Genomic DNA, 16,604 nt, shown 5'->3' with positions numbered 1-16,604 from the left:
ATCCGCTTTACTGCTAAGGGGTGCAAGTCTCAGTAGCCCTCACCTGGGTGTCCTGATTCATGGTTGGCTCCACACCAAACCTCTTAAGGAGGTTCCACCAAAGGGGCGAGGAGGTAGCTCCCCAGCTCCCCACACCATCAGATCAGTTCCCATGCGCAACCAATGAACAATCCTAAAGCTTTTGTAGAATAGTGAAGCTCAGCTGTACCGAAGAGCACACACTAGCCACAAGCACAGGTTGTCAGAGAGTTTCATTTTTAAGCAGCTTGTCCTGCTGACTTCCACTTTTTAAGTACCCATGTGATTAATTGGATAATGATACATGAAAACCCCTTTGCACATGGGCACTATTTTGCACATGGATGCATACACATGTACACTCATACACCCCCTAACTCAGGAGTCTGCAAACTGTGGCTCTCCAGATGTTCATGGACTACAATTCCCATCAGCCCCCACCAGCATGGCCAATGGGGAAGCTGATGGGAAGTGTAGTCCATGAACATCTGGAGAGCCACAGGTTGCACCCAGTAGTGGGATCCAAAACTTTTAGGAACAGATTCCCATGGTGGTGGAATTCAAACAGTGGCGTAGCGCCAATGGGGCTGGGCAGGGCATGACGGGGGTGTGGCCGGGCGTTCCGGGGGCGGGGCATTAATAATTTCTCTGTTACTGTAAAAAACTCTTACTGTAAAAAAAGTTCCTAATTTCCAGCTGGTATCTTTCTGCCCATAATTTAAACTCATTATAGCAAGTCCTATCGTCTACTGCCAACAGAAACAACTACTTCTCCTCTAATTGACTGCCTGTCAAATACTTAATACTTTCAAATACTGAATTTTGTTTCTAGAAATCAAAAGAAGTTTACTTTCCTTAAACAAGGAACTTTACCATATTTCTAAAACATGTTTTTAAAAACACAGCCCAACAGGGAGAATTATCCTGTTTTCTACCTTCGCTAACCAGCCACATAGGAAAATCCACAGGTAACTTTTATGATTTTTGGACCTAATGGAATTTCTAACGGAAAAGCAGACCCAATTAGTAACCCCCTCTCGGCACACACAAATAATTAGTAACCCACTCTCGGGAACTGGTGAGAACCTGCTGGATCCCACCTCTGGTTGCACCTAACTGCTCTTCAGTTTTATTTAGTCCCTTGGCAAGATAAGCTTCACCTATGGGGAAAAATGAATGCTTACCCTGAAAAGCAACCTCTTTGCAGCAACACTCAGTTTGGCTCGTTCGTCCAATTTCTCTTCATCTGCAGAAAAAAAGCACAGATCATTATATTCATTATCTTAACTTCAGATACTGGTCTAAATAACCACATTTCTGTGAGACTCTGAAGCCATTTTTATGTTGCAAGGAGGAGTTAAAAAAAACAAAGCAAAGCTCAGCCACCTGCGAGTAAGCCAGGGACACAACTAGAAAGGAAGCACATCAACAGGTAAAGGTCAGCCTAAGCTCTGGGCATGGCATTAACATGACTTTTTAATGAGAATCTTAGCTGCAGTGTTATATAATGCAATTTAGAAGCAGCCAAAGTATTTCCCTTTCTCAGCGGTTCCGAGGTAAATGATAATATAAATGATTTTCCTACTTCCTGATTACAAACAACAAATACCAGTAAACCTTTTTGTGCTCTGTTTAGCTTTTATATGGAGCATACAGAAACTAAGACATAAAGGCAATGGTTTGCCACACCCCCATGGTCTTGTAATCATTCCTCCATAATACAGAGGATCAAGTTTTAAATGCGAGTCTATTCGTATCTAGCTTTCTAACCAGCAAGAGTTTATTATGAGATGATACCAAATGGTAAAGATTTTAAAAGCCAGAAATGTGTACACTTGAATAAAATGAGAAAGAAGATTCTGAATGTTGTTAGTTATTTATTCTACAAGCTGTCAAACCAGAAAAATATCTGTTTGAGAGTTCAGTATGCAGATGCCACCAATAGACAATAAACATATCATTGGCTTTTTAAATATCTGCTTCCTGCTGGTCAATTACTTCCTGTTTGATTTTTGTGTCAAATATATCTATCAGCAATAAAAGTTTGCACTGCATTGACCTCAGATATCCTGGGGTCATTGACTGTCCTAAATGGATAAAGGCAAAAGTTCTGATATGTAGCTGATGTTCACTGAAACACCCAGAACATTGATAACCAAAGTATTCCTTGAACACAATACACAAATTACTCCTCCTGGTTTTTTACTAGAGAAGATTCTCAGTTCACTGTACTAGAAGGAGAGAGTAGAAGAAGAGTTTGGATTTATATCCCCCTTTCTTTCCTGTAAGGAGACTCTTTCCCTTCCCCTCTCACAACAAACACCCTGTGAGATAGGCAGGATTGAAGGCTCCGAAGAACTGTGACTAGCCCTGGGTCACCCAACTGGCATGTGTTGGAATGCACAAGCTAATCTGGTTCACCAGATAAGCCCCCACAGCTCAAGTGGCAGAGCGGGGAATCAAGCCCGGTTCTCCAGATTAGAGTATACCTGCTCTTAACCACTACACCACGATGGCTCTCTACCCAACAGATACTAGGCTCATCTCAAAAGCTTACTGAGCATTGCTCCAACATCCTTCATTCTCTTGACCAAGCAAAAGAGGAACACTTTTCACTGCTGCCAGAATGGTACCAGAACACAACTCACTTCCTCATGAAATGGTTCTGATGGTTTATGAAAACTCTAAAGAACAATAGCTCAGATATTTTCAGTGAGAACTGAGAGGTAGCTCAGCAGATTGATTTTGTCTTCGGTGGACAAAAAGTTCAAAGAGAAGAAAGGCCATGTAGTGCCTGCAGGATTCTTTAAAGACCCAGGAAAGTGGGGACAAGAGGGTGCTGCTTTTACAACGAACAAAAATCAAGACCACATAATGATTATACATGGTGCTCTAATCAATTAGGGGAAAACCCACGGCAGCAAGAATTTGCCCTCCTGAGGCATCTACGTAGCGATACCTACCTCATATTCTGAGAAGCTATATATACCACTTAATACAGGCAATTATACTATTTAGTGTACGAACTTACCAAAGGAAGGTTGACTCAGTTTCCTCAGATTTAAATACAATTATTTTACCTCACCTTTTCTGACTGGAGTCCAAGTGGCAACACAAACAGAATTCACTTCTTCACATATTGTCATGCTTAAAGTGAATGCAGAAACTCCTAATCACATTTAGTTTTGCTGGAGGCTGATTTTGACAAGCAAGTGGAAAGTTGTGGGCCAAAACACCCCTCCAAAGTGGCCTGTTGCCTAGTTTCAGTCCCACAGATGTCACTTATGCTTACCCACATCCTCCCTCTTGTTTTGTGTAGGAAAGAGCAGCATACCACGCAGAGAATTAAATTCCTTCTTTTTATGAGAACTTGATACAAAATATAAAAGAACAGATAATGTAAGGAGAGAAAAATGCTCTTACCCTCAGGAGACGGCATTACTGGACTGAATATGGACCTACAGAAATTTTGCCAAGAAAAAAAAATACACAAATCAGTTTGGGGGGGAAATGGTAAGTTACAATTATAAATCACTAAGCCTAACTATAGGTAAGTGGAACAGTGAATAAGAGTTGCTCCAAGTTTCAATACTGTATCATTTACAACTCAAAAGCAGGAGGGCAAGCAAATCCAGCCAAGTGAAAGGTGCATGAAAGAGAATTCATTAAAAAGCTAAAAATATTCTGACAATCACTGTTCTATGTAGCACTGATTTGTAGTTTCTAGGGGTTTTTTGACAACTGATCCATATACAAACACATTACAATGTAATTTTAATGCTTTTGTGCATACAGATATATTTGTCTGTGACAGGTACAAACAATTACGTTAACTTTCAAAGAACGCTTTTATTTTCATTTTTTTTAAATTGCCAAGCTTGAGTTAAATAATATTTATCCTACACAAAGGAACAGAAATTCAGGACCTTGGAGAAACTAGACTTTCTGAATGACTGTGCAGTGCCACTGAAAGTTCCTCAGAGTACACAGCATGATATATTTTCCTTGATAATGCTAACCCAGTGTACTCGGCTGGACAAATGCCTACCTATCAGTTTCTTTTCGCTCTGCAGAAGTTATAGGTTGAGTCCTAAATCTCTCAGAAGTCTTTCTACTTTCCCCAGGAGAAAAATAGCGTCTCGGCCTTCGTGACCCTCGTTCTTGTTCAGCATGGGCAGACACACCACTACCTGATGTTGGCATCCCAAACTGAGAGTCACTTTTAACCAAATCACAGAAAGTGCAGAGAGACAAAACACAGATGACAGGAAGAAGGGGGGGAAAGGGGGGGACACAGAGAAAGAAAGATGGACAAATATAAGCATCCCGTCAATTCAATCCAGTACAGATCACTCCGCATGCTCCTAGAATTTCATGCACAGAGGGGTACAGGTCATTCCATTCCAGCGACCCAACATCAGAACTTGCACATAGCAAGCAGAAGCACAAATGAATAAAAAGGATTTAAGTCAACTCAAGCTCCAAAACACACAAAGTGAGGGTTGAATTGGGTGTCTGAAGGGCTGCAGGACACAACTGATGTTGAGTTTTGTGTGCCATTTACGCCAAGGACGTGCAAGCGCCACACCAAAAACAAAAACAAAAGCAATCAGAAACGTCACCTACAGTTCAGGTCTCTTGCTGGCATGGGCAGTTTCCAAAAAGGCATTACGAAGTTGAGCAACAGAGACTTTTGTGTCAACCATGGCAATCTCACCATTGGGGATCTTGGCTTCGGTGCTCTGAAACTCCATTGCGTTCTTGGCAATGGGCTCCTTATTTCTGAAAACCTCTAGCTTAGGAGAACCGGTATGATCGGACATAGAGCGAGTGAGGAGCTTATATTTCAGTGGAGTCTCTTCCCGAACTTTCCCTTTCGCACTCTGTAAATACATCACTCTTTCACTCCTTTCAACATTCTCCCAAGTCTTCGTGGAAGGACCAGGCATCAGTGGTTTGAACTGCTCCTGCTCTGGTTCCAATGACTTTGGCTTCCCAATTGCAAGCTTCTGATATTCACCTCCTTCAAAGTGGCGCTCTCTGCTCTTCCCTTGCCTACGGATCTCGGAAGGCAAAATGGGTGGTCTTTCCTGCTCAGCTTGTAAACTGCAGACTGCAAACTTTGACGATCCATAATTCTGATGCAAGTCATTCTTTTCGCCATCCACTGCAGTGTCTGTGGGGAATTTGGCAATCGCCACCAGAGGGAAGCTACTAAGAGGGCTGCTTTTGGGCTCTTCAGAGACCACCAGTTTAGCTGCATGAAGAACTCCAGCAGGCTGGATGTAGCCATGTGTTGGTTGGTGTACCAAACCAAGTGGTTGATTGGCAACCCTATGGAAAGCAGACGTTTCCGACTGCAGAGGCACGAAATTAACAGGCACAAGGCGGGTCTTTCTCTGAGACACAGTGTCTGGTAGAAGTTCAGGGCTTCCACGAGCACTTTCCTCTTTCACCAGTTTCTCTCTAACTTTTACTCTTTAAGAAAGAAAAATTGATTAAAGATGTGGCACAGTTGTAACTAAGTTGGGAGGAAAATAAAAACATGCACCAACTTTGGGAAGATCCAGTAAAACTCTGTATTAAGCATGAAGGTAAACAACTAAACAATGTAGGTGGTATTGTGTGCCATTTTTCAAAGTACAGTTATTGACATGGGAAAGGATTGACTTCAAGAAAGCCCCCTTTTTGGCCAATTATTTTCAGGTATTGCAAAAATTAAATAGGTGCTTTGAGCAATTTAGAGTTCTGTGTCTACTGTGTGAAAGAGAAAACAAGAGCTAAGTATGCCCAAAAGGAAAATGAGTTTTTCAGCTCCCTATGTTATAGTTGAAATGCAAATATTTCAAAATGAAGCAACTAGTTATGAACTTTGGCACTAACTTTGTTAGACACCACAAAAACTGGGTGGTTTCCTCTCAGTCTTTTTTTTTAGTACAGTCACACTGAGAATGAAAAGACCACATCATACAGAAATGTGGAAGAAAGGAATTAGTCCATTTGAATTCTAAACCATCAGAAGGGAGGCTGAGGGAACTGAATCTCAAGAAGTAAATTAAAAGGCAAGTTTTATGCTATTTATCATAGTTGAATACACACATGCTTCCTTTTTGTGAATTCAATATGGCAAAACCTACTTTGAGAGATAAGAAAGAGAGCAAACTTTTTGTGGAACGTTTTGTTCTCAAATTATTTTGCGATATCCGTTTCAACCAAACTTTTACTTTGGCATTGAATTAGTTCTGAAAATATAATATACTGATATTGTTTTAAAAGAAAAGAGTGATATTAACTAATCAATTAACGGACCCCAATTCCTGGAAATTTTTGATGTCGTCTTATATCTACTTAAACAGGAATACATTCCAGCAACTTCCATTCAATTATATAGGATTACAAATTTAAGCCAGCTGTTTACTAAAGAAACTTTTTAGCTTTTTATGTACTTGCACCTAACTAGTTCTGGTAAGCTATAGTACTTGCCAAAAAATAAAGTTGCTACTGAAGGACAGGGTCCCAATGTATACACAAGACAACCACTCTATATTTTAACCATGGCTAGGAGACTTGGTCACAGGACCATGAGCGCTCCATCCCTTCCACCAAATTGGTTAAGGCCAAACTAGATGTGATCATGTCCATATCACCACTGACTTCAGCCAAAGTTAAAGTCTCACCTGGTTTGAAACTTGGTAGCAAGCATGGGTTAGCTATGGCTATGGTCAATATGGCTGAAGGTGTTCAAACGTGAGAAAAAGAGGACTGAGAATTAGACATGATACCATGGCCGACTCACTGTCTTCCTCCCCCTCAGTCATGGCCCAGAGATTACGGTGTTACACAAGCACTGGGTCCCTGTGCTATCTGCAGGCTGAGGCATTTTATCTTATGCAAGTTCCCACAAAAATCAGTAAAAGTCCTTATTACAAGTGGATTATCAGTAAGGATAAATGTATTCACCAACAGGGTTTATGCATTTTTGCACTTACTTGTTTATTGCATCCACACTCTTTACAAGGATCACACATCCCCATTTGATAATGGAAACACATAAGGCAGCAGTTCTCAAACTTTAGCAATCCAAGGACCCCCACAGACATTTTAAAAGTTTCACGGCCTCCTAAGTCCTCTCATGCATATACACATCCGGCCAGACAGTGTGTGAAGCCACATATGCCTGCGTAAGTTTCCATCCACAAAAAAATACAAGTCCCTTTTCAGTTACAGTGTAAAAGAAAAAATTAGAAAAATAGTTTTCTTCATTCATGGCCTAAAAGCTCAGGTTTCAAGGGTACCTGTTCTGTAGGGCCACAGTTCCCAAGTCTCTCCCCGCCCCCTGCAGATTTTACTCAATTTCACGTCTACTGGAAGAGACTTTGCTCCCAAGACAGCAAGAACCTTTTGATTGATAACTTCTAGATAACTTCTAAAGCTGAGCAGGAGTCTGGAAAATCTTGTAGAGCTGTTCTGGTGCAAAAAAAGACCAGGACCACCAAAACCCAAACTTCTAGTATTCCACTGAAAACTACCGTTGACTGTTATCTGTGGATGCCAAGTGACATCTCTCTTTATCTTTATACTGCAATCCTTTGGAATGGAAAACAGAATGAAAGCCAGTTCAGTTTTATACAGAAAGTAAATATGATTGCAATAGGGCTGTATTCCTTGTGGTCACTCAGCTGGAGTCTCTAGGGCCCAGCGACTAATCACCAAATGTCCTGGCTAGCCTACAAAGGTGACAAGGAAGCCAGGGTACTGTAGGTGGCAGCACAAGCTCCGACTTTCGAAAAGAGGGGGAAGCCAATTCCGTTCTTGCTTCAGTTCTTTGAAAACTAAGAGAGCTCTATTTGAATGCTAGCTGGATGGTACAACAGGCACTTGGTCTCTGTCCTTACAAAGGAGTTAAGGACTTCCTAGACTACCCTACAGGGTTCCCGGACTCCAGTTTGAGAAATGCTGGCATATTTGCAATTGGAAATACAGAACAATGCATCAACGACACAATCCTTTGCATTCAAAAAAACCACAAGGTGTGGGCAGAGCAAGTGCCTGCATTCAGTGCCTGCAATATGTCACAGGCTAGTACTCTGTCGCATTGCAAACAGCAAGGACGGGAAACATGTTAATGACAGGGCGAAAAATGAGACTGGTATTTAGCTCGTGCCAGGATTGTATAGCTGTGGAGCAAATGTTAAGGACATGTCCAGTGTCCCCTACCAAAACATAAATTAGTTATGAGTGAGAGAAAAAATAAATATTCCACCCAAGGAAGCGGGGAGGAGGGGAATTTAATCAGAACAGTTCATTAAACATAAATTGTATTTTAAAAAAAATTCACATCCATTAATGAGTGTAAAGATTTTTGTTAAGTGGTGATAGGGAAAAGAAATAACAGTCTGATTATTATTTATTGAGTCACACAGCTACTCGGTAGGATACCTGGAGGGCCAGTTGATAAGTGAAGTTGTATCACCATCCGAATCTTTCTGAAGAAACCAATCAGGTTTTGTTTTCCCTGCACTACTATAGAAAATAGAGGTTCAGAAATTTTCCTGGAAATATGTCAATGCATGCACACTCAATCCCCCCCATACCACTCCTAGGCCCCTTCCGCACACGCAAAATAATGCGTTTTCAAACCACTTTCACAACTGTTTGCAAGTGGATTTTGCTTTCCGCACAGCTTTAAAGAACACTGAAAGCAGTTTGAAAGTGCATTATTCTGCGTGTGCGGAATAAGCCCTAGTTTAATTGTAAAAACAGACTGTTGTGGGTTTTCCGGGCTGTGGTCTGGTAGATCCTGTTCCTAACGTTTTGCCTGCATCTGTGGCTGGAATCTTCAGAGGTGTTATCACAGAGAGGAGTCTGTGATACACTGTGTCCAGCGAACGACGTTAGGAACAAGATCTACCAGACCACGGCCACACAGCCCGGAAAACCCACAACAACCAGTTGAATCTGGCCGTGAAAGCCTTCGACAATACATTGTAAAAACAGAGTTTTTGCCTGATTCAGGGCAAGACTTGGGCTTTTAAATGTAAAAAAGGTTTCTAGTTTGAGAACACCTAAGTATTTACATATTTAGGAAGACATACAGAATAGCTTGATCTTGGTGAAAGTTTTTCTTTTAAATCCTACAGTCTCCAAGATATCTACATCCTCACCTATTTGTGTTTTTGTGAAACTATATATTGATAAATGAACAAACTGCTCCCTAGACAATAGGTATAAACCTTATCGTTAAACTAACAAAATGCACCGGTTTAACAAAACTAATAAAGATATTTTAGAGGGAGGATGATTAATCGTTATTTCCATTTCAAAGGAGTAAGACATTAGTTAAATATGAAGAAAAATTATACCTGTAAGGAATAAACCAAGTCACTTACAATTCAAATAAAGAGTTATACATCCTTACAACACCCAGTCTCAATCTCTCTTACAACTTCACAGTCATCTAGCAAGATGAAACTGCTATCAGCTGTTACCAGATCAAACATTCACAACAAATGCTTGCTTTCGGACTTTCACTGGCAAACCTAAGTTACATTTGATTTTCAGAGTTCACCCAAGAGATGCAGAAACGTACAACCATGACAAACACATTTACATCCCTTCAGCGGCCACGATTCTCATCACAAGAAGCTCACAAGGTATTGACAGGCCTGTGGGCTGGAGAGGTTAATGTCAGAGTGAACCAGCACAAATTGCTCTATCACAGAAGCCCAAGGTCACAGTGACCCATCGTGAAGCCTCAAATGGAAAGAATGCCTGACTCAGGGTTTCCTTTGAGGCTCTGGAGAACGAACACGGATTTATCTTGAGGTGGCATCTCACCCAGAGGCTTGTGTGGCCCTCAGAAATGAAGCCACGACAGAAAGAGCAGAGATGAAATTAAAACTAAAGTAAGAAGGTAATACCCTTTGCATCCTGGGCCCAGATGGAATAAGCTACATGTGATATAAAAGTTTACATGTGAAGGTTCTAAAGACACAGCTGCGAAGAAATCCTGCTACTCTTCAACTCTGCCTTTTACACACATTCAGGATGTTCAGATTGTCTCCTTGTTAATGTGCGAACGCATGTTGCTTTTGAGAACACTAAGCATTAAGGTTGCATGATTTGATCCACCCTGAGGTGTGCCAGTGTTCTTTATTTTATCTTTATTTTATTGTATCTTTATTTGCACATGGTTCCCCCCCCCTTCCTTTTGTTGCTTTGGCCATGCTTTGGCCATGTCCACTAGCCTGCTTAGACCCTCCTCTTCATCCCTGGATAATCCCTGTTATCAATGATCATGTAGTGAACATCTTGAGACTAAAGGTGGTTTGGAACCACATTTGGCTATATCCTGGAGTCACTGAAGGCAAGCACAGTTCACAGGAAGGTCATTTATCCTTGAACTCACCCCTTGGTTAATTCTAGCCAATCAGTGCTCACAGAAGCCACAAAGTCAGTTCAGAGTGAGGCCAATGCTTTTTGCTGAAAGAATGTTTGTTACCTTTCTCAACAAGCTCCCCATCCAGAAAAAAAATCTGCTGAAAATACACACCCCAAACTGGGCTTTGTTTTGCTTAGGGAGCCTTAAGAGCCCCAACCAAAGGGGGGGTGTTCACCACTGGGAGCAATGGGGCAGCTGTGGTGGCAAATTAACCCTCTCTGGGGCACTTACTCCAAAGGAGAGGGGAAACTGCTGCTGCCCTCCCCTAGCGGTGGGACACAGCGCAGGACACTGGAGAAATGTCCCTGCGCTTCCACTGGAGTGGGAGGAAAAGGGAGGAGCCAACGTTAGTCGACTCCCTCCTGGCCTTTGCCGGCATTGCCCTGGTGGGCTGCCGCACACATTTAGGCCGGCCTTTTGGCTGGCGTTAAGTGCAGTGTGGCCCATTGGCTTAAAACCCCCCAGAAATTTTCACATCCCTGCTGAGCTTGCCAGGATTTTCCTTAGCTGGTGTTGGCAACCCTAGCAGCTACTATTTCAAATAACTGAAATCATCTTCCAATCCTCTCTCTACCCACCACACTCGTATTGTTTCTATAAATCCCAAATTAAATATATTTACAACTGCAGTAATTCACACATCTTAACATGTAACTAAATCCTGTTCCTACTTTTTAAAAAGCTAACATTCCACTGTCTTTTTAAAAAACCTTTAAGATGATAAGAAGAAGATGGTCAGAGCAGAGGTCATCTATGCTGACAGCACCGCTCTCTGAAACGGCAAACTTACCCTAATCTGGTATTGCTGAGGGAATGACTTGGTGAAGCTAGCTGCTTTGGTGAAGTCAGGGAAACCCTGCGAGTTTGCTTTGGCGAACTTGGCACTTCATTCTGGGAGGAGTCATGGCCAGGAAATGACAAGGGCGTAGATGTCTCCAACGCAGAGGATAAATCATGCCTACTGGAACTAGGCTCTGGTGCTTTCGTTTCATTATCTTCTTTCAATGGAAACTTTTCCCACTCTGGAGAACTCGGTCTTGCCTGCTCAGAATACTCTTTCAACTCAGGAGCAGCGATCCTCGCCTCCTTATTTCCACTCCTCACTGAATACACAGAACTGTAATCTTTGCTTTCATCCTCTCGCCTCTCACTCTTCAGGACTCTCTTCTCGGGCACATCTTGATCTTTCCTTGTTCTGCTATATTTGGATGAGTATTCAGAGTCCACGCCTAAATCTATAGAGATGCCATATTTTTCAGCCAACTGACGTCGTCTCTCTGCCTTATATCTAGCTATCCTTTCCGCTTTGGAATCAAGTCCCCGGGAATCCATGACTGCTGGACTATACAAAGGTCTTGTTTTGCCTCCAATGGATTCTGCTGGATATCTGCTGGGCCTAGACTGATTCTCTAGTGAAGAATCTGAGGTTGCGTCTTCATTTGATCTTCCTGTAACAAAAACACCCAGAAAAAAATTAGTTTTTCCTCACCTTCCATCAAAGAATATACCTTTTTTGTGTGCACGCAAAACCTTCTCCTCATTCATTCCCTTCTAGTCATATGCAGTTATATGTTAGGATCCTTTTACTTTCTCAGAACATCACAAAGCATTAAGCAAGCTTAGCAGAAGTACACCAAGAAATAGCAGAATTCCTTGTAAGAGTAATTCTTTTTTTCAACCCCACTATTTTCCTACACTGAAAGCCGGTGTTGTATAGTGGTTAGAGCACTGAACTAGGTCTGGGGAAACATGTGTTCAAAGATCTGCTGGTCACAAAACTCTGAATGAGAACATAAGAACATAAGAACAAGCCAGCTGGATCAGACCAAAGTCCATCTAGTCCAGCTCTTTGCTACTCGCAGTGGCCCACCAGGTGCCTTGGGGAGCTCACATGTAGGATGTGAAAGCAATGGCCTTCTGCGGCTGTTGCTCCCAATTACCTGGTCTGTTGAGGCATTTGCAATCTCAGATCAAGGAGGATCAAGATTGGTAGCCATAAATCGACTTCTCCTCCATAAATCTGTCCAAGCCCCTTTTAAAGCTATCCAGGTTAGTGGCCATCACCACCTCCTGTGGCAGCATATTCCAAACACCAATGAGCTCGAGCCTACTGCACACAGTTGATGTTCAACCCATGTTTTGAGCCAATGATGCTTTAAAAAGTAAAGAGCAACAAAAATACATGAAGCAATTGTATACTGCCCATTCCCAGTTGAGCAGCACTTCTAGTAGTTCAAATCTGCTCTAGCAATAAGCTGACCCAATGATGCTGTACGTCAGAAACATCTTTCTTACCAAAATGAGGGCTGTAAGGATCGGTCGCACGCGTATATCTTGGTGTATCTTCTTCTAATAAACGGTGAGTAACCAAACCAGGACAGTTTTGTGTAAGAATGGGCTGGGCATCATTTTCAATTCCCTCTAAACGCCTGGCTATCCTCTCTTTCCTGAGAAAGACAGAAGATATTGTGCTGGAAATGCGACCTATTGAACTTGAAATTAATTCAGAAAGGTATAGGTTACAGAAATGATCTATGCTCTGATAAATGTAAAGGAAGCCGAAGAATTACCTTTTCATCTCCAAGATATCTTGCCTGTTTGGTTCAAAGAGTTTTCTTAATTCAGAAACTGAAATTAAACAAAAGCCCGTAAGAGATTAGAAATCCAAAACTATACGTCCTCAGAACAGAAAATCTTAGATTTACACGGAATAATTTTTAAATCCAACAACAGTGAGCTTTGAGGGTCTTTTCCTTGACTTTCCTAGTTCACTTGCTTTAGGAAAATATTTTATAGACTGTTTGCAAACTGTGAATGTGTCTTCCCTTTCATGATCATAAGTGATCACAGACAGTACAAGGCTGCACATTTAACATGATTTTATATCCTGTGATTTATAAAGCTGGTTATATTTCTGGTCTGAAATATTGTAAATACTTTTGGGCTCCTGTTCTGCACACAAAAAGCAGGCAATAAATGTAAATATATGTAAACCATCCATATTAATATATTATGTAACATCGGTGATCACTCACAATTCCTTAAGCTGAAACCATGCATTATACAGATTCTACCTGCCTGATCTATTGTCAGAAGTAAAATGATATATATTTTTTGACATGGATTCCCTATTTGGTTGCCTACTGCATTCGGCTCCAAGCTTAGGCCGTTTCCGCATGGCCAAGCTGCGGGGGTGGGTCGGCATAAACGATGCCGACACACACCCCGGGACCGTTCGCACGGACGGTCCTGGTAGGGGTGGGGAAGACGGCGCAGCCTGTGCAGAGGCTTCGCCATCCCCCAAACACCTTACTGTCCCCTCCAGCCTTCTGGCGCATCACACAGGCCAGGGGACACACTCCCCCTGCCCTGTGTGACAGCTCTGGAGTTGGGGGGGGCATGTCCCCTGGCCTGTGCAACGTGCCGGAAGGCCGGAGGGGACGGTAAGGCGTTCAGGAAAGGGGGGAAATGGCGTCTTCCAGCTGCTGCCGTTCGCATGGCAGCGGTTGGAAGACGCTGCTTCCGAAAAACAGCAATTTGAAAGCAGCATCTTTGCGCCGCTGGGGGGGGGGGTTGAGGGCGGCGCTGTTGCAACGCAGCAGCACCTCCCATGCGAACAGCTCCCTAGGGATGGTGTTTTTGCCGTCCTTAGGACGCTGTTTATGGCCCGTGAGGAAAGGGCCTTAGAGTGAACTTAAGACAGCAGCTAGTTTAACATCACAGTTTGCACACACTAGTTTTATGCAGACTCCTTTCTCTATGTACAAAAGTAAGGCTAAACTGAGTTTGCCAACTTTGGGTTGAAAAACTAATAATCACTCTCAGGCCGATCAAGACACAAACACAATAAATATATGTTCTATAAAATAGCTGATAGAACACTATCTCACTGACTGGATCATTAGATCACCAACAATCCCAAGGCTAAGCAAAAATGTTGAAGGAAATAATTCTGAAGCCATTTCCTTTGAGGCCATAATTCTTAAGTAATTTTAGGAGGCCAAAGGCTAAAAAATAATTGTTACTTAGGTTCATACTCAGAATGCAAAATTCTTTGTCATTTTCCCAGTTGGAACCATGATCATAGTTCGTCTATACCAGGGGTAGGGAACCTGCAGCTCTCCAGATGTTCAGGAACTACAATTCCCATCAGCCCCGGCCAGCATGGCCAAGCTGACAGAGGCTGATGGGAATTGTAGTTCCTGAACATCTGGAGAGCCGCAGGTTCCCTACCCCTGGTCTATACAATAGAAAGATTTTAGTCAATGCTTAAAAAAAGATACTTATCATGGCCATTAGCCTGCCAAGGAGACAGAAAGCAAAACTCGGTCAAGACAGTACTTGTCTGTTGGTACTGTTCTTGCTACGAGAATAGGCCTTGTGGAGTATCTCCCCAACACCTTCCTAAGCAAGACTAAGACAAAAATAGACCCAGACCTAGTTGGTGCCCTGTTTCACTCTTTCCACACTTCAGATTATTCACAGTTGTATCAGTTACCTAGGTCAATACACGGCCAGACACTCCCCAAGAAGACTTGTCCCTTCATCCCCCTTTAACTGAGCTGACAGATAGCCTGCCAAGCCATCACACAGTTGCCTCTTATGTTGCATGTAAGCAAATTCAGACTTGCTTACATTCAGAATATTACCCTTTCCCCAAAAACACTACTAAACCAAGAAGAAGAAGAAGAAGAGGAGGAGGAGGAGGAGGAGGAGGAGGAGGAGGAGGAGGAGTTTGGATTTATATCCCCCCTTTCTCCTGCAGGAGACTCAAAGGGGCTTACAATCTCCTTGCCCTTCCCCCCACACAACAAACACCCTGTGAGGTAGGTGGGGCTGAGAGAGCTCCAAGAAACTAGCCCAAGGTCACCCAGCTGGCATGTGTTGGAGTGTACAGGCTAATCTGAATTCCCCAGATAAGCCTCCACAGCTCAGGCAGCAGAGCGGAGAATCAAATCCGGTTCCTCCAGATTAGATACATGAGCTCTTAACCTCCTACGCCACTGCTGCTCCTAAAATGCTGCCTATGCCACTGCTGCCCCTAAAATGTTTTTTGTCCTTTAATGTGTATGTTATTAATTCAGACCACCTGCATATTCAGCTTTTATGTGATCTGAGAAACATTTTTACAGACAGATGTGTGGACACAATCTGAATATCAGTGTAGATTTTAACACCAAGAACACAGCTGAGTTGCACACATTGCCCCAGTGTGACTGCAGAACGTGCAACCTTTTCAGGAGAGGAAACAACATTTTAGAAAGTTTGAAGTTATGTCATTTCGAGGGAGATTTGCCATTATCAACAGGGCCTGAGAATTTTGAATAATGCATGGAAACGACAACCGATGCCTTGTAAGCAACAGATTGAGGACAGTCAAGGTTAGGTTGGGACTATTCCACAGGGCAGTCATTTTGTCACTGGTCTCACTTCCCACTGCAGGCATTTGTGGTGGCACTCACTAACATTTCTCAAAATTCCCAAATCAACAAGGGGGAGGGGGGCTGTTCTAGAATATGTTTTAGAAGGCTGTCCAGGGTATTAAAGCTGGGAAAATTTTGCACTAAATTGACTCAGACTTTGAGTTCTGAAAGCGACCAGATTCATGACACCAGTAACATTTCTGCCGGTGAAATATGTGCCCGTCAGAGAAATCTAAGGACCGACACAGAGACACGACATTTTTGTTCGTATTTTGTTCCTATCAAACAGCTCTAATTTTCAGGAAGGATCAGTCTTCTATCTAACTGATAAATACCCTATATTGTAGCTGCAGTTCTTAAGACAGGAGAAAGGATCCACTTAGACCCAAGTCACATGACAGTGCTGTACAGGCTATTTTAAGAGCAAAAGTAATTACAACCTTTTGGCGGCTCCTTCCACGAGCAGACCCAAATTGGGTCCTAGAAAATTCCACATTAATACATTCTTATAACAACTTCGCATAATATTCTTTGGTGCAGAACTCTAAACTTTTAATTACGCTATGGAATTTAAACAGTTTTGGCAAGGGGCACAAAAACCAGCCACTTTCAAAGAATTGTTGTGGTAATGGATGACTCAGGAATACAAATGGACTAATTCTGGGCAGTGTGGTTAGCGGTTAAGAGCGGTGGACTTCTTTTGTCATGGCACCCTCTAACCA

General features: G+C 42.4%; 1 protein-coding gene across 10 annotated transcripts in view; it reads right to left on the bottom strand.

Annotated features, from left to right (window-relative positions):
• The window catches only part of SVIL (supervillin), a 165,081-nt gene that overhangs the window by 54,910 nt on the left and 93,567 nt on the right, over positions 1 to 16,604 (bottom strand). For 8 of the 10 annotated variants that reach the window (XM_048510552.1, XM_048510547.1, XM_048510553.1 and 5 more), the window contains 8 exons: positions 13,030 to 13,087; positions 12,755 to 12,906; positions 11,250 to 11,907; positions 8,458 to 8,541; positions 4,645 to 5,496; positions 4,067 to 4,237; positions 3,442 to 3,476; positions 1,203 to 1,264 (listed from right to left, as the gene is read on the bottom strand). In XM_048510552.1, coding sequence (XP_048366509.1) covers positions 1,203 to 1,264; positions 3,442 to 3,476; positions 4,067 to 4,237; positions 4,645 to 5,496; positions 8,458 to 8,541; positions 11,250 to 11,907; positions 12,755 to 12,906; positions 13,030 to 13,037 — 2,022 coding nt within the window. In that variant the 5' untranslated portion in view covers positions 13,038 to 13,087. The remainder of the gene's footprint in view (positions 1 to 1,202; positions 1,265 to 3,441; positions 3,477 to 4,066; positions 4,238 to 4,644; positions 5,497 to 8,457; positions 8,542 to 11,249; positions 11,908 to 12,754; positions 12,907 to 13,029; positions 13,088 to 16,604) is intronic. The other 2 variants (XM_048510548.1, XM_048510554.1) reach the window with 2 other exon arrangements.

The sequence above is a fragment of the Sphaerodactylus townsendi genome, linkage group LG11 (genome assembly GCF_021028975.2).
Source record: "Sphaerodactylus townsendi isolate TG3544 linkage group LG11, MPM_Stown_v2.3, whole genome shotgun sequence".
Lineage (NCBI taxonomy): Eukaryota > Metazoa > Chordata > Lepidosauria > Squamata > Sphaerodactylidae > Sphaerodactylus > Sphaerodactylus townsendi.
This window is presented reverse-complemented; position numbering and strand designations above follow the sequence as displayed.